Source organism: Plutella xylostella, chromosome 13 (assembly GCF_932276165.1).
Source record: "Plutella xylostella chromosome 13, ilPluXylo3.1, whole genome shotgun sequence".
NCBI lineage: Eukaryota > Metazoa > Arthropoda > Insecta > Lepidoptera > Plutellidae > Plutella > Plutella xylostella.
In genome coordinates this window covers 4100457-4125873 of record NC_063993.1, presented here as the reverse complement: position 1 = coordinate 4125873, position 25417 = coordinate 4100457, and the positions used below count along the sequence as shown (strand labels likewise).

Genomic DNA, 25417 nt, shown 5'->3' with positions numbered 1-25417 from the left:
ATTCACTTCCAAATTAAAAACTCTACTAACACAGAAATGCTATTACTCAGTAAATAAATACCTACTTGAAAATTTAAATAACTAACTATAAATACCTATATCATTATTATGAAAAATTGTTTATTGATTCTATTATTACCTACTTCATGTTAAAGATTATAATATTACGAATGTTAAAATTTTATATAGATTTTATATCTTTATTATGTAAGCAAATACCTAAAAATTTGTTACTTTGTATTACTTAGAATATTATTACCTAGATATAAGAATTCAACTTGCTATGCCCTACAGGGCACTATGTTAAAGACCATGTGTACATTACATAATATTAAGACCAATGTAAAACTTACATAGTTGCAATAAATATATTACTATTACTATAAATCAAACCAGTTGAAAGTAATTTCTCCCATTTTAATAATACGTGTTTACATGAGCAGAGTGAAATGCCGTAGAAAAATACTTGATATCCGACGAATATAGGTAATTATGTATTTCAAAATGGACAACTCATACGGATTTGTCGTAATAATATTTTTTTGATCACTTGAAAAGAGTGTATGTATGTATGACTATGTATGACTCATCTTTATTGGACATAGGTCCCAAAACTCTCATTGTCATTTAATCGATCTACCTATTGCTATTAGGTAGGATATATTTATTTCAGCGCTAATCCCTTAAAAAGCCATACTCAGTTGGTATTTTATTTTTAAAATACTTATAGGTATGTGAATGTAAAGTCTTTAGAAAATCGCACTCTTAATTTTTAATCATTGCACAGTTGTTAGACTGTAAATAGGAAATATTTCTGAACGGTTTCTGGGAAATCGAATTGATTATTTGCTCATTACTCGCTGCACATGCTGCCGCTGGCTGTCCACACGTGGACATGACGTGGACTCCGAGTGTACAACTCAACAAAGCTGAAACAATGGCTGCTGAAAACGCGCGATTAACGCGAACCCTTCATTCTTGCCTTTCTTCCGAATGTGTATTCGATTGCCGTGCGACGACGACGGCGGCAGCGGCGTCCACCCGTTGTACCACTACCGACTAACAACCTAACCAAACCAAACGTTATAAACCCCTGACATAACTTTTGAACTAGTTAAGTACCTACTGAACCGATTTTCATGAAACATGGCTCATACAACACAGCTCGTAACATTATCTACACGGAAACACAAAACGGAAAACGGATCAGCCGTTTGAAAGCTACGCTAACACATGCAGACACGTTAAACATTATATTCTACTTCAAAACTAAACTTATAGTTCCCTCTTTTTCCGTCGGAAGTGAAAAAGATAGTTTAGAGGCCCTTGTCTAGTTTTTAAGTACCTAGGTACTTTTTAGCTTGTTCCTGTGGGCTACGCTACTTGCGGTACTTACTTTTTGCTCGAAAATTGTGCACCTATAACACTAACGATGCACGAATAATTTAAAATATCATAGATTTTCAATTATATCGAGGTATTGTAAAAGGTTACAGTAAATTAGGTTTTTTCCTCTACAATATTCTACCGTTCAAATCAATAAGTAAGTACAATGTAATTACAATAATCACTCCGTAACTATAAGTACATTAACTAAGAAGTATACTCACTCTATGAAATTTTAAGTTTTCAAGAGTCTACACATATTTTCAGGTAAACGTAGGTCATGTAACTAATGTTGTCAGTTGGTTACATTGCACATTTTTACCGCGCGCCTGGAATTTCAGCAGTGGGTACAGTCATGAAGAGTCGTTCGTCTTTTCAGTTCCCACTTCAGTCGAACTCGCGGTTCCACGGCGGCCGGTTGTGTAGAATCGCCCGGTTTCGACGATTCGAACTTACGTGAAAACAACTTTTGAATTCAGACATCTTCGAACTGGCATCCCAATGTGACTCTAAATAGTTAGTGGTTTCGTTGTATTTTTTGTTGGATCTGCTTGCATCTGGAGTTACCGGTAAATATTAAAGACAATTTCTACATTTAGTTTTAAGAATTGTAATAAGTTTTAAGATGGTTTTTTTTTCGGTTCCTTTTTTTAAATTAGTAAGTAGGTATTAAGCAAACGAGCAGGTTCCCTCACGATGTTTCCCTTAACCCTTTTTTCTTAAGAATTCAATGGTACATGGCAGTATTGGAACCCACGGCCGCACGAATGAGAGCCTCACTCAACTCAAAGATTACTAAGTTCTTAATATTTATGATCTGCTATAATAATAGCATGTCATAAATGGTTTAAATATAATGTTTTTCTTCAGCACATAACGACAACTACAATGAAAACATTGTTCTTCAGCCACTTTAAGACTATAGGCAGGGATTAATGTTCACACTGTAAGGTTTGTTTTTCTGATAAGAATGTGTGAAAATTCAGTTTTCAGCCACACTTCTTTTGAACTTGACAATTCTTATGATATGATGTTACCTACCTTTTAGAAAAATATGCATTCCGTGTACTTAAATCATTAGGGGCATTTCGAACCTAAGCTGTAGACGGTATACATTGATATTTAGATAGAAAGTAGGTATCTTGAAAAGTTACCATTGAACTTATATTTTTATCATATTTTATGGACGAATTTTGCGGAGATCAGTGTAAAGCGCCTTTTTATAAAATCTTAGTCACCTCTTATATTAACTAACAATCGTCCACTGCAAGATATAATATAGGTCACATAAGTCTGTCCAGTCACTCTAGCTGCTCGTCGGTTGTCTGTCGCTATATTTGGATGCTCCTGGCCTCTACTCGACAACTTACCTACCCCAACTGTCCCCAGTCAGATACCGGGGTATTCGTTGGCATGCATAGTGTTTCAAAAGTAGTAAAGTAAGCCGAAAGAAGATGACATAGAGGATGATTCTAAACAACTTTTGACCACGAGTGCCTGAAAAAAATATCTACTCTCACAGGTACTAAAAAGTCACGTGACCAACAATGTTTTCCCTGAATCACCCCCTTTCGGCTTACTACAGGATTTTTTACATCCTGTAATTTTTCTCAAAAACTTCGCAATTTGGTTAATTTTGTCGAATTTCCCTACGGAAATTGAGCGCTACAATGTTTCCGTCGCTGTAAACCGATCTTGCCATAAGTTTGGTAGGAAGGAAGGAAGGTGGGCGGAAACTTGGTAGGTCTGTAACGTAGTTTCAGACAAAGTCCCGGCGCGGCAGGAGGGCTACTCTATCATAACAAAAGACTAAAAAGAATTACTCTTGTTCACGCAATGGAGTGATTAACGCAACAGCTGGAGCTGTCCGGACTCCGTATTTCGACAAACAAGAGTAGCCTTACTGGGGGTTATAGTAACTTATTGTACCATAATGTGAAGCAGGAGTAGCCTTCCTGCTGCCGCTCTACCGGTACAAGTTATTTCGACAGAATACTTACTTAATAAGTACATATACAACTTCATTATCAATCTACTACACTAAAACGACGTCATCTACCTTAAAACATCTTGTTCATTACTATTAGTAAAAGCGTAAGAAACATACACACTCACAAACTTTCACCTTCATAATTTTAGTGTGATATAATATACTTAACTGAAAAGTTGATAACCCTGAGAAAATATAGAGTAGGTACCTATTCTATTCTCTGTGGGGGTGTAGGTACCTGCACCTGGCTATCCATTGCTTGGACCATTACCCACCACGCTGGTCCACTGCGGGTTGGTGGGTTCACATATCTAGATGTATGTGCTAAATCTAGATATGCAGGTTTCCTCACGATGTTTTTTTTGTACTTAAGTTAAAGAACTCATTGGTACATGTCAGCGCCGGGATTAGAACCCGCATCTCTGGCGTGAGAAGCGGGCGCTTACCCGACTGAGCTACCACCGCGTATCGAGTACCTTATTTTATTATTTATATGTAACAATGTAACTAAGTTACCGACTTAAGTAAATACGCTAATTAGTATTACATAAAAGAAAACCTACGTATTGGACGAGCCTCACCGTGGCTAAGTCGGTACCGAGCGAATATAAGCTGTTATCGACGTAAATTGTATAATGTGTTTACAAAATAATTTATGATCCTATTAGGTTTTATCAAGATTTGTCCACATCACCCATTTCAAAAAACATGTAGGATACAGAGGAGAACATCTGTTTTTTTGAATACATAATGACCAAAATGACCAAAATTTTCAGACACTCTACATGGTCTCACTAAAATGCACCGCGTGTGTGGTTAAACACAATTTTCTTCATCAGAGAAACGTATACGTAAACGTATTACAATATTTTTAACTTTACAGTTTCTAAGTAGGTATAGGTACTTAGGGTTTGAATATTTTACTTTTGCAAGTAGCCTGAAAGCGAAGCGCGGCGAGAGTTTTAGAATCGTTGAATCGCTTCACTTCAGCCTGTATTTCAGTTGATGTTTTTCGTGAAAGTGGCTGAACTCGGTCGAATGTCGTCTTTACGACACAGTTTATTTCGAGTGTTCGAGTGTAAGAGCGGAGAGAGCGTTGACTCAGTGAGATTACTATTTAAATATAGTTGGGGGCGGGTTGCCAAATCATTCAGAAAATGCTCCCAGTGTCCACTGTGATTGAGCAGTTACTCGCTCGATTGTTCTCAGTATTCAATATAAATAACGCTTAAATTGCCAACTGCTATCAAATACCTAATTGCACTACAATTTCAAGATCTGAAGGAACTTCCTTTGTCTTTTTAATTAGCACTTAAAATTGTTTTACAGAGAATAGTCCAGCAACTCCAGCATAAATTGAATAATTAAAGAGGATCACGTAAAGTAATAATGGAATGCTGAATAGATTAAATGGAAGCGTAAGCGCGGAAGCGAAGTTATGTAGGTAGTTAGGGATTTTCTCTTAGCGAGTTCTGGAGAAAGATAGTTAGTGCACGTTAAAACTCGGCCAGTGACGTACCACAGTTTGATCAGTAAGGGGAGATTGGATATCCGCGGGCATAAGTTGTTATCAGTACAGCAACCTTTCTTCTTCGGTGTACCTATCCGTAGTAAAAAGATACAATAAATCGTATTTTCCCGAAAAAACCAAGGGCGCATTCAACTCTTACGCATTCTAATACCATCAGCTTTATCTGCGTGTCTTTTCATGAAATAGTTTCTAGCCTTATGGCATATCTAGAATCATTTTTGATAATCCGCAAGTGCCAAATGTTAAGACTATTCGAAAAATCGTGGATCAGACGACGGCGAGGTCCACTCGTTGACCGCACGACGTTTATTGGTGATACCGCGGCGTCCACCCGTGGACCACCTGTCGACAACGAGTGGACGCCGTGTGACGAGGCGGGGCGTATGGGTGCCGGGTGGCTATAATGAGCTGAACCAGTCTTCACGCGGCAAAAGTGTCAACCTTTGTCACCAGCACACTTGAATAGCATCAAGAACAAGAAGTGTATTGAAGCATATCTAATTTATATTGACATAGGTATAGCTATAACAGTGACATAACATAATATAATTTGAATATCAATAATGTTAATGTTGAATAGTTTAAACAGCTCTTGATGAACATTAGGTAATATTTCTGTATTATGGGTAATATCTAGATATAAACTTTGTGGTATCTTTAGTATTTAAATAAATACAATTTAAAGCGCTGTTATAATCACTACATGTCGTAAAATTTCACATAACAATACACACCTACATACTTACTTGCTTTAGAAATAACTAAGTACTTACTTCCGTTAAAAGCTTAGGCCAGCCGATAATTTTAATTTTCTGTTACGCTCTAGGGTTTCTTCAGTCTATCTTTATTATATTCCTCAGATGGGCTAGCACGGGGCGCAATGAAGACGTGACAAAAGTTCTCCGTCGCACTAGCTCTTGAGGCTGCGCGATGTGAGTGAGCGCGATGGAAAACATTTGTCACGTCTTAAATGTGCCCTGTGCTAGCCCTTCTGAGGAATATATAAGCCCCATAGTAAAGATAGACTGAAGAAACCCTAGAGCGTAACAGAAAACGTGTCAGAGCGAGCGCGCGGCGTGTGTTCCAGTTCACTGGGCATTCGACGGGCACATTCGTTTACTGACTGCCTCTATTTATCTAGGCAGGAGCAAATATCCGCTCAAAATAGGTTTTTGCTAAAATATGATTAATTTCGTGACTGGATTAAAGGTTCAGATAAGCAGTGTTCCTATGGTTTAGCGAACGGTTAATTTAGGTACTTACCCTTTATTAGTAGATTCAATAAAACCCCAAATAGACAACTTTTCCTTCTCAAAATACGAGATAAAACCGTCAAAGTCAATTCCTCCCATACTTGAACTGTTTAAGGATCCTCTAATTAAAATTGTTTCGGTTGGCCCTCCTCATTCTTATATCAAGAGAGTCAAGACACGACAAAATGCCATTTCCCATCTCTTTTTACCTACTTACCTGTCTGTCAAGCCACCGAGTAATTTAAATGATCATTAAATTCTAAGATTACTTAGATATTTTTTTGATTCCCAAGTAGGTAACTTCTGATCTCTGATTTAAGTTTGTTGATTGTCAGAGGAAATCAAATAATCCTAACTAATATTATAAATGCGAAAGTAACTGTGTCTGTCTGTCTGTCTGTCTGTCTGTCTGTTACTCTTTCACGCCAAAACTACTGAACGGATTTGAATGAAATTTGGTATACATACGGTCTAGACCCTGGGAAAGAACATAGGCTACTTTTTATCCCGGAATTCCCACGGGAAAACTTTATAAGGCGAAGCGAAGCGCGCGGGAACAGCTAGTAATAAATAAATCTTTATTGAAAACAAGCAGAGTAAACATAAAACATGAAAACCCTGACTCCCAAACTAGGTAACCCTGTATCTTGAGAGTCAGAAATAACTAGTAACTCTTATTAGAAAAAAACATTACGTACTAGAGCCGGACTGGAGAGAGACAGCAATCCACGACCGTCCGTCCGCAATAAAATATTATCGAATATCGTCTCGTATTGATTCTGAATATATGAATACATTTCACTCTATGTAAAATTACTTTCATGAATTCAATATAGTGATATGATATACAGGGTGTAAATAATCACGCGCAAAATTAAAGCTCAATTAGAATAGAATAGAATATATCTTTATTGGTCACCACAAATTAAAACATACAAAGAGAACTTATAAACTAGGAACAATGAACAATAAGCGGCCTTATCGCTAAGAGCGATCTCTTACAGGCAACCTTAAACATAAAGAAATAAAAGTAAAGAAAATTTGAATTTTTCAATTCGAAAATTTTACATCTTTTCAGAAGAAACACACACTGTTTTCATGCCCCAATTCCCCCATACAAAGTTAAATAATGTGGAATTTGGTATGGGAGAGGGTGTTGTTAATTTTTTCGGGCACGGTGTTTACTTCATCATTAGATGATTATACATTACATCAATTTTTCATATTTTATTTGTTAGCTCTCTAGCCCTGCTGTAAGTGACAACATCAACAACATGAAGAGAAGAATGAAGAGCAGCAATCTACATTATTCGCCTCGCTGTAACATTTTATGGTTTCATTTGTATTTCAGGGTCCATTTATTTCATATTAATAATATACTTAACTAATTAATTATCAAGTGAGGTAGTTAGTTCATCTTAGGAATAAAAATAACCGAAACATTTTTTTACATACGAAACCATGCCGCAATCCTTATTAGTCCGACGAGCCTCTGGTGTCGCAGTGATTAAACGAGTTTCGTCACGACTCACTAATGTCTAGCTATTCAAACGCCAATTAGCTCGTTAGAAGCGCCTACCGTGTCACAGATTCCAAAGGTATTCTGTGATTGCTGCCATCGCCTTATGGAGAGACCTGAGGAGAATTTTCTCTTACATTATAAGTACCTACATACCTAGAGTATTTACACTGTACGAATAGGTCCCAGATTATGCGGTATGCCTGTCTTGTCCGCTCTGCCATGAAACAGTTACAACGACCGTAAAGATGTCTTGTTGGGCCGGTTCTCGGAAAATTAATGTGTGCTTTAATGACACTTGAGCTTTACGCAATTTGAGGACAGCGAATAAATACTCCGGTCTCCCACTGCGCAAATTTAGCTATTCAATATTGTTGCATACAATATACATAGCAATTAAACTTAAATAATTATTCTTAAATTTAAATGTAAAGATAAGCACTTCAATTGCCTTTCTATATGTGTGTTCTCTCTTATTACTTATACTTAAGTAAAATTACTTGGGAACACCCAAATATTTCGAAAAACTTTTTTCCGAATTTGATAACCCCGAATATGTAATTTACGAAATATTGCAATACCGATTTTTTTAAATACCGAATTATAATAATCACGAAAATTATAATTTCGAATATTATAATCACGAATATTGTTATTACGATTGTTAAATATACGAATGTAAAAAAATACGATTACTTTAATATACGAAAAATAAAATACCGATTTATTATAATCACGAAAAAGTCAAATCCCGATCGGAAATATGATAATTCGTGATTTTGACAAAAAAACATAAACGTCTTTAAAACTTTAGAACCAAAACCAAAAGATAGGTGCGACGACGAGCAAAGCGAGGAGGAGCGTGTTAGGTGCACATAGATATCGAAAAACAAAGCGGAGCGCAGCGAAGCGGAGCGGAGCGTTTCAAATATAGAGCAAAACAATTGCTAGGATTTTTATGGTGTTTAAACTTAAAAACCTTAGGACCTAAACCTAAAGATAGGTGCGACGACGAGCAAAGCGAGGAGGAGCGTGTTAGGTGCACATAGATATCGAAAAACAAAGCGGAGCGCAGCGAAGCGGAGCGGAGCGTTTCAAATTTAGAGCAAAACAATTGCTAGGATTTTTATGGTGTTTAAACTTAAAAACCTTAGGACCTAAACCTAAAGATAGGTGCGACGACGAGCAAAGCGAGGAGGAGCGTGTTAGGTGCACATAGATATCAAAAAACAAAGCGGAGCGCAGCGAAGCGGAGCGGAGCGTTTAACATAATATAGCTTAAAAAATATTGTTTTTATACGCATTATGCTGCATGCTGCATTATTCATATAACCATTTCTTGTTAACTAGGAAACATTCGGAAATTTGTATTTTCGGAATATTAAAACTTCGGGATTCGTAATTTTAACAATTTGATATAATAAAAAATCGTAATTTTGAAACATCGAAATAATAATATTCGGAAAATTGACTTTCGTCATTTTAATAAATGTGTTGTTTGAAATTTCGTTTATAAACTATTCGTGATTTTCGTTATTCGGAAACTTAAAATTCGGGATTGTGAATTATTCGGAACTATGAAATTCGAAATTTTAAAAATCGTTATTTTCATATTCGTAAAAAAGTAATTCGGAATTATGTAGTGTACCCAAAATTACTTACGTTTATAATGGACAACATTTCAAAAAACTAAAGCTGCTATAAATCGAAAACCATTTCGAGATTTAGCTCTAAAGGCCACAAAAAAAATGGTTTTGTATTTTTTGGATGTATCATTTTCGAGAAAATCATAAAATAGTAAAAAAGTGCTGATGACGTCATGCATCAGGTGCGATGCATTTTGATGATCAAAGCCCATAGATTTAAAAACAAAGTAACTGTCACTTTCATTTTTGATTGACGTTGACGTTTTATCGTGACGTTGTTGTTTATTTGGGTCATTTTCATTAATTCTGTTCTGACACTTTCTGACTATTTTTTTTATTTTTTATTAAGAGATGACCTCTATATAATATGTCCCAGAGTATGCCACCGCCTACACAGCTGAAAAAATGCTTCTGCTTATTTTTTTACATGATAAGTACCTACTTTCCATCATCAGAAATATCAATGTCATTTGAAAATGACCCATTTGTTGGTTGGCATGTAAACAAAGTTTAAATGTCACTTGTCAGTGTCATTTATGTTTTTTTTCGAGACTCAGGCAATAGACAAAAATAAAAATTGAGCCTAATATGTGACGTCACCTCCGGTTTTAAAATAATTAACTTTAAAGTTTAAAATAACATGCAAAAATTAATGTATATACAAAATAAAAAAATACGGGTCCACTAATTTTCTATAAACTTTCCGAATAGCTAATAAAAATATAGGGTAAAGAAAATGAAATGTTGTCCATTAATAAGCTGTTCTGTTAACGCATAGTTTATAAATAATTAGTTAATCTATCTGAACTGTAGGCCTTATTATTTGTGTCAAATGTATTTAATCATTGTTTGTTTGGCTGTTTGTTCAGTTATTAAAAAAAAAAAAATTGTTGCAAATGAAAAGTTGGGACATAGGTACTTTATAAGTGTAAATTACACTATCCCTAATATGGGGTAGCTATACAAACATACTTTACTAAATAAACATACATTTCGTATTTCAGGCGGTCACTGATCAGGCATCCAGGGTTTGCAGTAAGCCCTAATTGCACATCGAGTTTCGAATTCATTAATCCAATCACGTGTTGTTCCCGAACAAACGGTAATAATTGCCCCGCGATTACATTAGGTCCGGCGACGCAAACGTGATTCCTCGTCGGACGTCACCGTGCCCGCGCCGCCGCCGCATCGCGTCAGCGCTAATCAGCGAGCGCTGCAAACACGCTGCAAACATCCCGAGTTTTCAGACTTTTGCATATTCAAAGGATGCAGCGGCAGCGCTTTCATCGCTGCAAAATGTCAATTAGCTTACCCGCTGCAGCAGCTTTTCGATTCTTTGTAAAAAAAGAAGATTTGCATTTGTATTTATAAAATGTGGTAAATAATATCTGTCAAAGCAAAGTATCTTTCCATGCTCGTGTCCCGAGATCAATTACTGAGATTGTTTGCAATAATGTTTTTCGTTTCCGCCGTCGAACATTTCGCGCCTAAAGAGATTTAGGGAGGAAAACCCTGAATAAATATCCGCGCAACATACAAATAAATGTTCGTCTCGCGAAGATGAATGAGCCACTCCATGTTTCTGGGTGGCGGTGCGACTGTACTCAGACACGAAGGTTGTGAGTACCTGAACACTGAAATGAATTTATAGGTATCGTACCGAAGAGCAGCCTCTATCATAAGTAACTTCAGCTGTTAACTTTCTTTATGTTACCCCAGGTAGTTTTCGAATCCGAATAGTGCAGAGTTGGAGTATTGGGAGTGGGAGCTGTTGCTGCCACAGACAGATAGACAGATCGTTAAACTTAAAACATACTTACCTCTTTTCCCGTCGAGGGTTAAAATCCTGTAAAATATCGGAAAAATTGTTTAATCCTCTAAGTAAGTACCTACCTACCTCAAAATTAATTATGTTCCTGATGAGCATGTATAATAATATAGGCTTCATATGTTTCCTGCGATAAACGAAGCAAGTTATTACGCTTAGGTATAACATGACGTAGTAGCATAAAAAATCACGTCGCGATTAAAACATTTTGTGATGTTACCAAAGAGTAATGAATTAGTAGGTACATTTTAAGCCAAGGGATGAAACCCGCATACTCGTATTATCTTTTGAGCAGGGAACATATAATATTATGGTTCTTTGTTTTTGTTTTATTTTATGAAGTATAGGGTTTTTAATGTAAAATTGTATGTTAGCAATTACCACAAAGTCTTTATGTATCAACAAGGACATGTATATACCTTTGGAACAATTACTTTGTTTTAATTATACCATTTTTACTGCACCTACAAAATAATAGCTTCGTGTTATGTACATACCTCATAATAGGAGTGTGATATACCTATGTAAGGTATTATTAGTTGATCGATAATAAAAGATATATGTTGGGTGAGTTGTGTTGTGTCAGGGAAGGTTACCCCCCCTTTTCCATTCCTGATTGTTGCTCTCATAATCGAAGGTCTAAATTAAAAATACATCACCAACATCCATCGTTAATGGACTAATAATTAATCATAATCACTTACAGAAAGCCGAGCCTATTTTTGTAGTTTTATCGTATTTGATGCTTGGCTTATTTTCACAATAAAAATAATCAATTATAAAAATATTCGTTCTCCATAGTAAAAAGTCACGTGACCAACAAAGTTTCTATGGAAAATATTTTTTTATTATCATGAATTTTCAAAACTCGTAGAGCAAAAGTAGTTCAGAATGACCCCCTGAGTCAATCCTATCGGCTTTGTTTACCCTTTTTGCAACACCCTGTATAATTATGGTTCAAAATACGCAGCCAGCCTGCTGCGCACCTTTCCTAATGACCGGAGAGATCTGACTAATATCGTATCAGCCTTTACACATTCTCTTCTTGGCTTTTTATTATTTATTATTATTTATTAATCAAACATATTTTTACAATAAAGACTTAAATACTAACAGTGTGACAAAAACCAGTTTAGGTTTTACCGCACACTGGCACTCACACGACATTTCTCATTAATAAAAACTATCTTAGGGTACTTACAGATAAAGCTTACATTCTAAATACACAGTGACATAATTGGTGTAGACACACTAGGTGGTTATTTTTATCGATTAGTTATTTATGAAAGGGATTGTGAGAAGAAAAGAAAAGTGTAAGTTTGTTTTTAATGTTGTTTTTTGTTATTTCACTTTTTTATATTTAAGGGTAGGTGGTTTATTAATGTAGGTAGGCTACGCTTGTCATTATTTTAGTAAACAAACTGTTTTATCAATATTAAAACAATGAAACCATTTCACAACTTTTCATTGTTTTTTTGCGATAATTTCCTTTGATACGGCAAAAAGGAGAGACTTATTGTGATCAAAATATAAAATGCTTATTGCGTAGTTAAAAATAACTGCCGTGCTTTATGGGTTTCAAGATAACCGAAATACTTAATGCATTTTGTTTTGAACAAATTCACAAAATTCTGGTGTGACCTCAAACTCTACTGAGGAGGCTGAGGAACGAAAAAGGAACTTTGATAAAGTTTGTTCACTGTTTGTGGCTCCAAAATTTATAAAATAATAAGTAAAAAAATAATAATTCTGTACTTATTACATAGAACATGCGAAGTCGTGTAATGTATATACTAATACTTAGTCTGTATAGGTTCCATCTGTTGTTGTGTAATTTTCATAATGCACATATTCTACGTGCATTGAGATCTTAGTCAAGGAATTTTCGCGAATTTTGACTTCATTTTCGGGCTTAGATATTTTATATTGCTTTTTGCAACACCCTGTATAAAATGACGTACTAAAATGATTACATTATAATTTAATTTTGTATCTCGCATTTTCGATGTTATAACATTGTATAAAATGTACCTTTGTAAAATTTGATAACACTGTTATAAAATGAAACGATTGTATATAAAAACAAGTCTTATTTGCTTTGCAAAATTAAGTATTAAAGCAAAGGAATGGTTATAAAAGTTTTACAGAGCTATGAAAATGAAATTGTCTCTTGTTAATATTTTCTATGAAATAAAATACCGTACCGTCTAATACCATAGCATAAGTACAGTAGCTAATACATAGGTACCAATAGCAACATACATACAATAAATAAACGAAGTAGGTAGGTACTTGTATTTTGGAGCTTTTTTATTTCTAAAAAACGTGACGACCGAATGGCGTAGTGGTTAGTGACCCTGACTACTGAGCCGATGGTCCCGGGTTCGATTCCCGGCTGGGGCAGATATTTGTTTAAACACAGATATTTGTTCTCGGGTCTTGGATGTGCCCGTAAAATGGCAATAGGCCCGCCCCCTATTTCATTGGGACTAACATAACACTCTGGCGAAAAGTGGGTGCAGCAATGCACCTCTGCCTACCCCGCAAGGGAGTACATTAGTACAAGGCGTGAGTGCGTGTTTTTTTTTTTATTTCTATAAATTACTTAAGTACTTATTTTATTTTATATTTTATATCAAATAAAAAAAAGTCATTAAACTTGGTTCACTTTCATTCATTAGTTTTTTGCAAGAAGTGAAATAATATAGAGCTACGTGGTTTGGCTCGCAGCCATTTTCCATAGTTTCTTTCGCGTATTGTATCAAAATTCTTGATATATAATTTATAATTATTAATATTTACATAAATATACTTTTCGTCTTTTCACGGCGCGCGGGGCTTTTTGGGCAAAAACACTCCTCATAACAAGTCTTTATAAAAAATGCCATCATTTGAGCGTGCTTTAATAAATTATCTCGAAATAACTATTTTAAATTCCCCAAGGTGTAATTAAAGATGACACCCACAACGAAGCTGATCATTCGCGCCGCACACGGGGCGCTGATGTAGACCACAGGTATAGATCGACCACCAAGGTATATCCGAGATCCCCCAGGACACAGGCAGTGGCGCCACCTCTGCGTGGCGTGGTGTGCGCGCACACTGTACAGTTTCCGGTTGCGGTTTCCCACAAGCGCATTTCTTTGCGCTATATTCGAGCACGGCGGCAGCGGGCGGCCTGGATTCCAACACACGTCAACAAAAATCAAATGAATGGCGGACGATACCAACAAACAAAAAAAAACAATCCCGTGGAAAACAAAAAGACATACGCTTCGCTCACACGCTAGGTGCTTATGGCAGTTCCTGTATTGCATCTGATTTTGCAAGATAGTTTAAAACGCGCCTTGAAGTAAATTACGCTGTCTTGCGTTAATTAAGATTTTTCCACAGAAAAACTTAAAAGCTGTGATAAGCTCAAAGGCAAGCAGTAGTTATAAAATATTTCCACTGCATTTTTACGGGAGGTAATTAAGCTGCGAAACGTGCTTGTTGCGTAGAACAATGCTACATCAAATCTGAATACGCAGTTAGGTATAATTTAACAAAAGATTTAGCTCTGAGTGGACACCCATTGTATCTAGGTAGTAGCACGCGCTATCTTCAACCAGATTCAAAGCTTCAGAATTACCCTGCAGCCTCGCCCTTAAGTCGTAACCCTTAAGCTCTGTTGTAACTTTCTTTAACTTTAATCCTTTTGGGTCTGGAACAGCCTTTCTCGGTTTTAAGCATTAAATGATTAATTACCTTAGCACCATACAGAGGTTTACTTAAATTACCTGGAATTTAATTTTGCCGGTGCCATAATCGTTATTCTATGTCAGTTATTAAGCTTCGTCGATAGGTCGATATTTTTTTAAAGTAAACAAAAGAAAAAAAGTAATAGTCGAAGTTCCTCTGTCGCTGAGATATAGCGAGCAGGTGACGGTGGTGGCTGCCACAAAAGAAAAACTTTGTTGTTTTTTTTTGTTTTGTAGACTTTTCCCTTTGTTTGCGTAGGTATTGTACGGGCTAATATTGGTAAGTGTTGCAAAGCGAAAGGTAATCCATATAATTTTACATTCATCAATTAACACTTCAATTTACTTAGTAGTCTTTTTGATCTGATATTTGTTAATAAAAAACGATGTAGTGCAATTGCGTACATTAAAGCTATAGACTTGTCACTCTGAGAAGGGTCAGGTTTTCTTGCTCCAGACTGTACACAGCTACGTTTTTACATTGACACATTATACTAATCCGCTAACGTGGTCTTCGGGATAATAATTGTATTTATTTTGGGACAACGTTCAGTCACAAATAGAACTTGTTTACCGCAACGTCGCTCCTGTCACGGTGCATGCACTAGTCATGTAACTAATGTACAAATGTACACTCCGCCGTCTACAATGTCGGAAGCTATGACAATGCTAATAATAGTGTACGTGCATGTTAGTTTTTTGACTTTATTTCACCAACTAGCTGTTCCCGCGAGCTCCGCTTCGCCTTAAAAAGTTTTCCCGTGGGAATTCCGGGATAAAAAGTAGCCTATGTTCTTTCTCAGGGTCTAGACCATATGTATACCAAATTTCATTCAAATCCGTTCAGTTGTTTTGGCGTGAAAGAGTAACAGACAGACAGACAGAAAGACACACAGACTCAGTTACTTTCGCATTTATAATATTAGTTAGGATTACACGTAGGTACTTAGTTTAATGCAGCTAATAAAAGTCTCGATCAAAATAATATCCTCATAAATAAAAAGCTGTCTATTCCTACCACACCACACCTTCCAACGTGGCTTAGGTACTTGTCTTAGCTTCGAACGCATGTGTAGTCCAAACTTATAATAAAATATACAGGACTCGTTTGGTTGCGGTTTCAAGTAACTATACCTAATAAAAATCTCGCAGACTAATCATAATTCCTAATTATAATATTCTTTGAATAGGTCTATACGGCGCCAATTTAAGTACCTAGGTGTAGTAATGGCAGTGGCGGTGTGCATGACATAAACCGTATAATTAAAATAGATGATATCTGTGATGGGAAAGCCATGTCCTATCTATCACGGGATGACTCGTAGTGTGAACTATTTTCCCTGGCAGAGTTCGGGTGGATTTTGTAATTTGGTGCTCGTATTTTCGTTGAGCTTCATGATGGATAAGAAAAAGCTATTAGGATTGGAATAGATCATTCGTATCATATACATAGTTACATACACTCAGGTCTAACTAATAAACGGAACGGTAGGAATAAAGCAGCTGTACATTAAATTTTTATGTACAGTCAGCTGCATGAGTAGATCTGCTGTACATACAATTTTGTATCTTGTCAAACTCACAAGCTGCCTATTAAAACATTGACAGTTACAGCTACTTATGCAGCTGATCGTACCCCTACTATAAAAAGCAAATATTTCGTTTCGGTCTGACCCTAGACAATGTACTCTCGGATAGATTCTGGGAAATGCAAGTTCGAGAATTAACCCTAAAACAATCGAATTTATAAGAGTAGAGTTAATTATGAGATATAAATTTCCTAAAATCCATCCAACGGTGAGTTTTCTAGTGTTATAGATAGGAAATACCTACCGGTTTTATTCATAAATGATTTAAAAAATAGTTCAAGATTACTATCAAACCTAAGTTTAGATATAGCTATTGTCATTTCTAGTGTCCATCCAACGGCCACACAGTATCGAAATGTCGATGACACAATTGAACACGCAGTCCTTACAGCGGAGACTGGCAGCCCAACTCCGGCGATGCACACAAAGATCCACGGTGCCACAATGCAGGCGCAGTATTCCGGACCACTCAGCGATTCTAAAGTAACATCGTGACATCGGTGTACGGATTTTTGGGTTTCTTAAATCTATCGGTTTCTTTAAATTCACGTTAATTGTTTGCATATTATACACTTTGTTATAACTTTGAATTAAAAAAAATACCCAAATAAAAATACCTACTTGAAATAAAATTACAAACGTTGTGTAAAATGTCGAATAAAAAAATAAATGGAAATGCATAATATGCATATTCTCTATTTTGAGCTAGGTTTCACTGCTAACATACGCACTAGCCCTCTGAACCCTTTTCTGGTGTTGCATATTTTTCATTTCACATAAGTACATTAAAAAAAAAAACTTTCTTTTATCTGACTGATTTATATGACGACCGAATGGCGTAGTGGTTAGTGACCCTGACTACTGAGCCGATGGTCCCGGGTTCGATTCCCGGCTGGGGAGATATTTGTTTAAACACAGATATTTGTTCTCGGGTCTTGGATGTGCCCGTAAAATGGCAATAGGCCCGCCCCCTATTACATTGGGACTAACATAACACTCTGGCGAAAAGTGGGTGCAGCAATGTACCTCTGCCTACCCGCAAGGGAGTACAGTAGTACAAGGCGTGAGTGCGTGTTTTTTTCTTTTTTTTCTTTTATCTATCTTTCTAACTATCGTTTTACAACCGCTAAGTTGGCAGGAATACGGCGCCAGTCTGCTGAATAGCTGCCCAGACCTCCACTGTAGTTGACACGTTTCCGCGTCGTAAACTGCACACGAGGTGTAGTACACTCCACTCTAAGCGTGTCTTCGTTAATTGGCACTACGGGTTTTGTTCTGTATGAAGAAATTAAGTGAAGGTGAAGGGGTTTATTTGCAGAATCTTAGAGAGTCTATTCAAAGTTAAACAATACGTCTTATAGTTTTCATATAACACCATTTTTTACGATAGCTTTGCCTTCCAAAACCAGGATAAGGAGAGCCTTTGTCAGCACTGTGGGATAATGTAACATTCTAGTACTTACCTAGAATCACAAATAGACAAAAATATGTTTAACTCGGTTCAATAATTTATGAGTTCAATCGTTGCTCATCTAAACGTACCTTTAGTACCTACCTACCTAATATATATTTTTCGTATATGTACTTCTAAACCAGCTGACTTGAGGAGTTTTTCGCCAAGGAGTGGACTGTGGCTGTTATGTATAAAAAGAAAAAAAAACTCCGTAACTTTCAAGACCGAGTTAAAAGGAACTGCGAGGATATAAAAGGGTTTCGATAAACTTTTTAACTTCAGCCTTCAAACTTAAACTTAGTTTTAAAGTAAGGTGATTCAATTACGCGGATATTTCTGTCGTCAGTTCTCTGAATTGACGCGGGAAAAGGTAGGTACTTATTTGAGGAAAATATATTTTACATTTCTTAAAATCGTTATTTTACGCATTGCTATTATCCTAACTAATATTATAAATGCGAAAGTAACTGTGTCTGTCTGTCTGTCTGTCTGTCTGTTACTCTTTCACGCCAAAACTACTGAACTGATTTGAATGAAATTTGGTATACATATGGTTAAGACCCTGAGAAAGAACATAGGCTACTTTTTATCCCGGAATTCCCACGGGAAAACTTTTTAAGGCGAAGCGAAGCTCGCGGGGACAGCTAGTGTAAGATAAATAGCCTATGACAAAAATACGAACCTAGAATCCAAAGTCAATATAATTATTATTATCCTGAGTGTTTCATAACTCAAGAATGTTGGGGGCCCACACCTATCTGTAATGTGAGGCTTTCATATTTCACGTACCGTAGGGTGCTCTAAATCGAAACCCTTTATACAGAAAATAAACATCAGTTGTAATTTATTATTTTACACAGAAATAAACATTGTATTTTTTTATTTGTAAAATATATATATATAGTATAAGTAGATAAGGTACATACCTATATTTAAACTTCTCATTAGATTTTTATTTGTCATGCCTTAAAAAAAACATACAAAAACGCTAAGGATAAGACAGTTGTCTTCAAAATTTTAAAATAAGGTATAAGATTACCATTTTTATTAGCACCCACCACTTGGTCCTGAGTCCTGATTTGCATCTTAACCTCAGTTTTACGCTTATTACGGCCCTCGGGCAATACGACGTCTTATCTATCTACAAAACGGTTAAAAAAATAATTACAATAAGATTGTGAAAAGAAATTTCACTCCGTTGCCTGCACGTCATCATCATTCATCATCATCATCACGACCCATTACGTCCCCACTGCTGGGGCACGGGTCTCCTTCCAATGAAGGAAGGGTTTAGGCCTAGTCCAAGGCCTAGTCCAAGACCTAGGCCTTGCCTGCACGTCATATTCAGATAATTCAGAATCAATTTTCTATTACACGATCAATGCAAAATGACTAACGAAACCTAGATACCAGGAGAGGGTAATTATTGTTGGTTGATGATGAATAGGTACCTACTATAATTAATGGCTAGATAGCGTCACCAATCGGCAATCGTATAATTAAAATAAAAATTACAATCAATCACTCTACATAGTATTATTATTTAGGTAGCCAGGACCAAGGACCTTTAGTATCAGAACAGAATAGAACCGTCCGTCCTTCTGTAAAAAGTGTAATTTACCTTGTCCTTTTTTAAAAAAAAGTGTGTATATATACCTACCTAAGTAGGTAAAGTCACAAGAAAGTAAAGTACCTACCTATCTACCGAAACATTGATCTTATTATGTACAGATACAAGGCGAACCTTTCATCGCGAATTATGAAAGCACTCAATATAATGTGATGTTATTTTCTTGCACTTCCTATAGATTGTCTAAAAGACGCCTTAAGAAAATCTCGGAATAAAGAACACACATTTTAAGACCAATCCTCTTGTAAAACATAAAGTGAGAGTTAAACGAGTTTTAGATGGGAAGTATGAAAAGTAACAAATAAATGAGGTTATAAATCGTACACTCAACGGAATCAACAAATGTAGAGCATTGAAAAGGAGGCGTTCGGGGCATGGGTTGAATTTTCTAACCAAAACGCTTTTCCCGAGGGAAATAAAGTAAAATCGGGTTTACGACGTCGCCCATTCAAACTGACTTCTTAGATAAACTACTAGTAGCTGCGGACGAAAATATATCCGCTGGCATCTTTTAAATTGTCGCCTGAATTCAATCCATTCGCCGCATCACATCATCGCTTTGTGATGTCCAGTCTAAAAGTAGATGGAATTTGTGTACGTTTAGCATAATCGAATTTGATTGAAGTCTGCTTGCAAGTATTGTTTATACTCATTTTACAAGCGGCGAGTGCTCTATGATGATGTAACTTTGTTAGTGTTTGTGTTTAGTTTTGAGATTTCAATAACTAGAGTACATATTAGTAGTTGCCTGTCTGAAAGCTGTTGTCGCAAAACTTTGTTACCCTGTCACTAGCGTGCTGAATTCCCGCAAGGTAAAACTAAAGTCACACTCTGGGATAAATTCTTGTAGTAGCTAGCTGCACCTAGATAGTAGCAGATTGCTTTCGTAACTTCTAAACCATTTGTCAAATAAAGTGGCAGGGCGAGGATTTGCTGTAACTTTTCACAATAAGTCAGCGGGTTCTGATACTGACCAGACAGGTCGTCCATCTTGCGGCAGTCACACGCCGCCATGTTATCTTTACACTGTGCGAGTTTACGCAGATTATTCCTATTCCAGTCGCTGGATAATTGGAAACATCCAGCCGTGATTTAATCGCGTCCCTTTTGTCATGGAAATGGTAATATTCGGATACGAATGCTAATCGGACTAAACTATATAATCAGTTTGTATTCAACAGTACAACGAATAAGTCATACCTAACTCAACCTCAACTTTGTAATTTAATCAACTAATGCTTATTTGAAGTTAGTTAATTAACAGCAAGCCGACGGCGACTTAAATATGTGACCTTTTACCGTATGCATTAGCTAGTATTGCAACTGCACACAGTTGGTATTGTTGCGCGTGATGTAAGTAAAGTTGGTAGTTATTAATGTTATTCAGTTCTATCGCGAATTCCTTGTTGAGGGGCGGGGAAGGGTGGTGGGGCTAGGGGTAGGGGACAGGCGGGGGGAGGCAGCATTCTTCCGCACTCGGGGTTACATTGCGAGTAACCCGCGGCAAACCACATAATGAAACTCCAAGCTAAATGTCACACTACCGAAGCTTTTAGCAGCGAAATCTTATTAGGTACATACATAGATAGGTAGGTTACATTACATAGTTGTAGTGACTGTGTAATTAGATGTTCAAAATTACATTGCGATTTCGAAACTTTCACATTAAAACAGAGCACGAAGCTCTTAATTCGAGTAATGTTGCAAACTTTAGTTTTATGGTCGAGATAACACAATTCATTGTATTGCTGCTCTGTGAGTTTGCCAGATAAGTCTTGAAAATTACTGATGATTTTTCATTTAATTACGCGTTAAACTTTCATTATGGGCTTTGATCTCTTTAAAAAGCATTGCCGGCTCGCAAGACCAATAGAGCCTTACCAATAACCAATAATTAAATCTTTCGAGACCTACCTTTTGTTCAGAGAGGATTCTGCGTAAAGATATGAAAGCTATAAAACCTTAATTAAAATATAACGGCTGTGGGCACAAGGGATTAGAAAATTCAAGTAATTCCACAAAATCTGGGCTATTGTAAAAATATTGTTGGATAGATTATATATATGTCCAACAGTAAATTGTTACCCAAGGATAGAAAAATGCTTATACTTAATGCAACTTTCCCTGAGCACGAAAAGATATATTTAGATGCCTCTTTTCGGGTAATCCACACCTACTTGCAGGGCATGAGTGATTAATTTTTTTCTTGATGGTTCGGTATCGGGTTCCGCTCATCTGGCATAATCTTTATTGACCAAAACTCATTTCGCATAACTCGTATGGTTTAAACTTTTTTGGCCGAACCATCACTTTGCCAAGACTTATGTGGCATAAGGCTCGTTTCGTCTAAAACTCTTTAGGCACAATCTTTAAACACCTAAGTTTCGTTTGCTCAAATTTATGTTCGTCTATACCTATGTATAATCTTGTTTCTCCTAATGTTATCTTATTAAGTATGTAGTAAATGTACAAATTTTGGTATTTTTCTCCTACATCCCGAAAATCACGATATTGTATGATCAAAAAATCGAAAGTTAACGACCAATATAATTATTACAAACCCCATGAGATCGAAACCTAAAAATAGGTGCGACGACGAGCAAAGCGAGGAGGAGCGTGTTAGGGCACATGTTCATCAAAACCAAAGCGGAGCGCAGCGAAGCGGAGCGGAGCGTTTTTCAAACAGCGGAAACAATACAAGGCACCAGTTTGCGCTATGTTGGGAGACGCTCCGTCGAAGTTAAAGCCAAACGAATATTATTACTTTGTATAAACCTATGCCATAGCATTATTAGGCTATTCAAGATTTGGCCATACCATTATTAGGCTAAACAATGTTATGCGAAATAACTTTTTACTAAACGAGATTTATGCCATACGATTTTCGGCGTAACGAGACTTTGACCAAACGTTACTATGCAATACGAGATTAGGCAAAAAAATCTTATGCCAAAAAAGGTAGAACCTTCTGTATCTCAAAAGGTAAAACGAACCCTTATAGGATCACTTTGTTGTTCGTCCTTACGTTTGTTCGCCTTTCAAGAGTTCAAGACACGGGAAATCATTAATTTATATCGGGAAAGCGCGAATTTTAAACCATAATATAAACATTCAAATCTACGGTCCCTTTATGCTATGAAAAAATCACTCTTCAAGTACTGAGTTGAGTGAAATGTTAAGCAATATTCTAAATAAGTGTAATAAAATTGTACTACATAAAGAAATTAAATATGTATAACCTTTGACATTTAAAACTAGGGCAGCCCTTTATGGAGGATGGAGCGTAAAACTATAAATTTTCAGATAAAGTTCAGACTCAGTTAACATACGAACTGTTTTATGTAAATAGACATGTATATTTTCAGCGACATGTATTCCCGAAGTTTTAATTAATAGTAAGTGTACTGATGGCGCCTACAGCCTCGTCCTAGTAATAACACTTTAGTTGCCTGTTTTCAGCCGAAACTATGACAATTATTTATACATGTACACTATACAGTGTAGAATCATAATAATGTATTATAGGTAGCTGTTATGTACATTGCTAAAGAATAAATTCAGAGACTTTCAATTAAGTACAACATACCTGACTAGTTAATTTATTCAAGAGGCCCATTCCATGTGCTCAATGCCTATAATATGTTTACATTTAAATTTAATTACAGCCACCAAAATCGTTCTCCGCAAGGGAGCACAGCATTAGAACCAGGCGGGAGTATTTATGTTACGTTATGTTGTCACCATTTCACCAAATCCAAGGGTCTCATTTTACCTATTAATTTGTGGATGTGTAAGAGGATCCCAAATTGGAAGGGCGATAAATTTGGGGAAATTAATACGTGGCTATTAGCCGCTCCCACATCCCCGTGAGTGACAAGTTGCCGACGCGTGATAGATGCCCGTTGCGTAGACTCACGTCGTGAAGAATATATAAGGCCCGTTTTATTCACAGAATTGCCCATTTGTCTATTTTCAAGGCGTTGTTTTATAGCAGATTTAGACAGGGTTAGTGACTGGCGCCAAAATCTAAACAAGTGAGCGCTGACTCGACTGACTTAAAATATTTATATGAAAATTTACAAGTCAGCACTGATTTTCCGCCACTACTGACTTGATATCAATTTACTTGTTTCGATTTTGGCGTCAGTCACTGACCCCATCTAAATCTGCCTTTATGGCTTCACTTGACGGCAAAGATGTGAGAGCATTTTTCTAACGTAAACTTATTTTCCTTACAGACACCAGCATCAACTGGGCCATGAAAACATATTTCTTATTCCCGCGGACGAGTCAATATTCCTAAGCAACGCCAAAAGTCGCCGCGATGTACGCGAAAACGAAAAGATAAGAAGTACAAGAAGACAAAGAGCTCGGGGAAAATGTTTTCGTTGAGCGAGGGTTGCGGGTGTGTGAGCTTCCGTGGTGGGCGACGCGCCAGGAGCATTGGTGATGACTCCTCCTCGTGTCGCAGCTCAGAGATCGAGCAGGAGGTGCCCAAGAAACTCGGCAAGAAGGTGCTCAACGGAGAGTGCACTATGAAAGCGTTCGCGCCTTTTTTGCGCTTCTGGCGCCGCGATGACGTCAGCATGACTAAGGCTGAAAGAAGTAAGTACTCGGGAAAGGGAATATAGAAAAGGATACTGCTGCGGTTGTCGCTTGAATTTCATTTAGAGTAGTGACTTGAATCTTGTTCACACTTAGCATAAATGAAACATTTAGTTAGAAAACGAGTCTTTTTAGTCTAACCATTACATTTTGTTTAGAGTAGCTATTTTTATGCTAAATCAACAAAAGATTTCTTTGTCTTGCAAGATAGCTGGTTTCACAATGTTTTCTTGAAATGTGCCTGAAACTTTAATTAAACTTCAGATTGATTCATGAACGCTATTCGTGTTTATTGCCCCGGACTATCGCGTTACGAAGTTTACGTTGTACTCACTAAGTAGTTATTACTAACAGCCATTATTGTGTAAACAGTAGATTCGGATGCTAAAGTAAATACCTACCTACTAAAATGAACAGTAAATTGCTCTTATCTAAATATTCATCTTCACGGCTTTGCGACACTTTTCGTACAGTATGTATAGTTATGGAATGTTAAGTAAAAATGCGATATTTTTGATTCTGGATAATTGGACCACGACTCATCTTATCAAAGTGACTAAATTGAAATGAATATGTTAGGTACGGTGGCCTGCGCCTAAAAGTATACAGGCCGAGTTTTTAAAATAGCGATCCCTGATGATGAAGGGACCAGCTACATCTGTTATAAATCCGGGGACGTGTTGTGTGTGATGTGTGTAGCAGTGGTGTTTATGTGGATGTGCTTGAGCAGCATGTAAGCTTGAGATCGCTATTTTAAAAACTCCGCCTGTATACTTTTAGGCGCAGGCCACCGTACGTAGTAAGAACCTACATTTACAGAGCACTTAATTATTAAACATTGTAGTCACGTTATCGTTACTACATTACAGCTTATTTTTAATACTATAATATTAAAGCCTATTTTTATTTAAAATATTATATATCTTTCTCTTATACATTACAATTATTAAGAGTACATAGTTCCAAGTTGAGACAGTCATACATAAAATGAACCTTCTATAAGTAGATTACTAGCACTTTAACCGTTTACCCAATTATCTTTACAAAGGTCGTATTGTACTTATAGCTACGGCTGAAACACGTAGGTATTAGGTTTAGGGGAGGCGTGGGAGTTAAAATATGGCACTTCAGGTATTTATTCAGTTATTTCAAGATAAAATTTGCAAAAGAGGAGGAATAATCTGGTCACTGGGACATAATACTCACAAAGGTATAAAGATACGGAACGTGTTTATACTTCTACAAAG

At 36.6% G+C, this 25417-nt stretch overlaps 1 protein-coding gene across 1 annotated transcript in view; it reads left to right on the top strand.

The window, feature by feature from the left end:
• Nucleotides 1–1779: 1779 nt before the first annotated feature.
• LOC105386976 (serine/threonine-protein phosphatase rdgC) overlaps nt 1780–25417 on the top strand; it is a 66897-nt gene continuing 43259 nt past the window's right edge. Inside the window, exons 1-2 of the mRNA XM_038111773.2 lie at nt 1780–1955; nt 23804–24170. Coding sequence (XP_037967701.2) covers nt 23945–24170 — 226 coding nt within the window. The 5' untranslated portion in view covers nt 1780–1955; nt 23804–23944. The remainder of the gene's footprint in view (nt 1956–23803; nt 24171–25417) is intronic.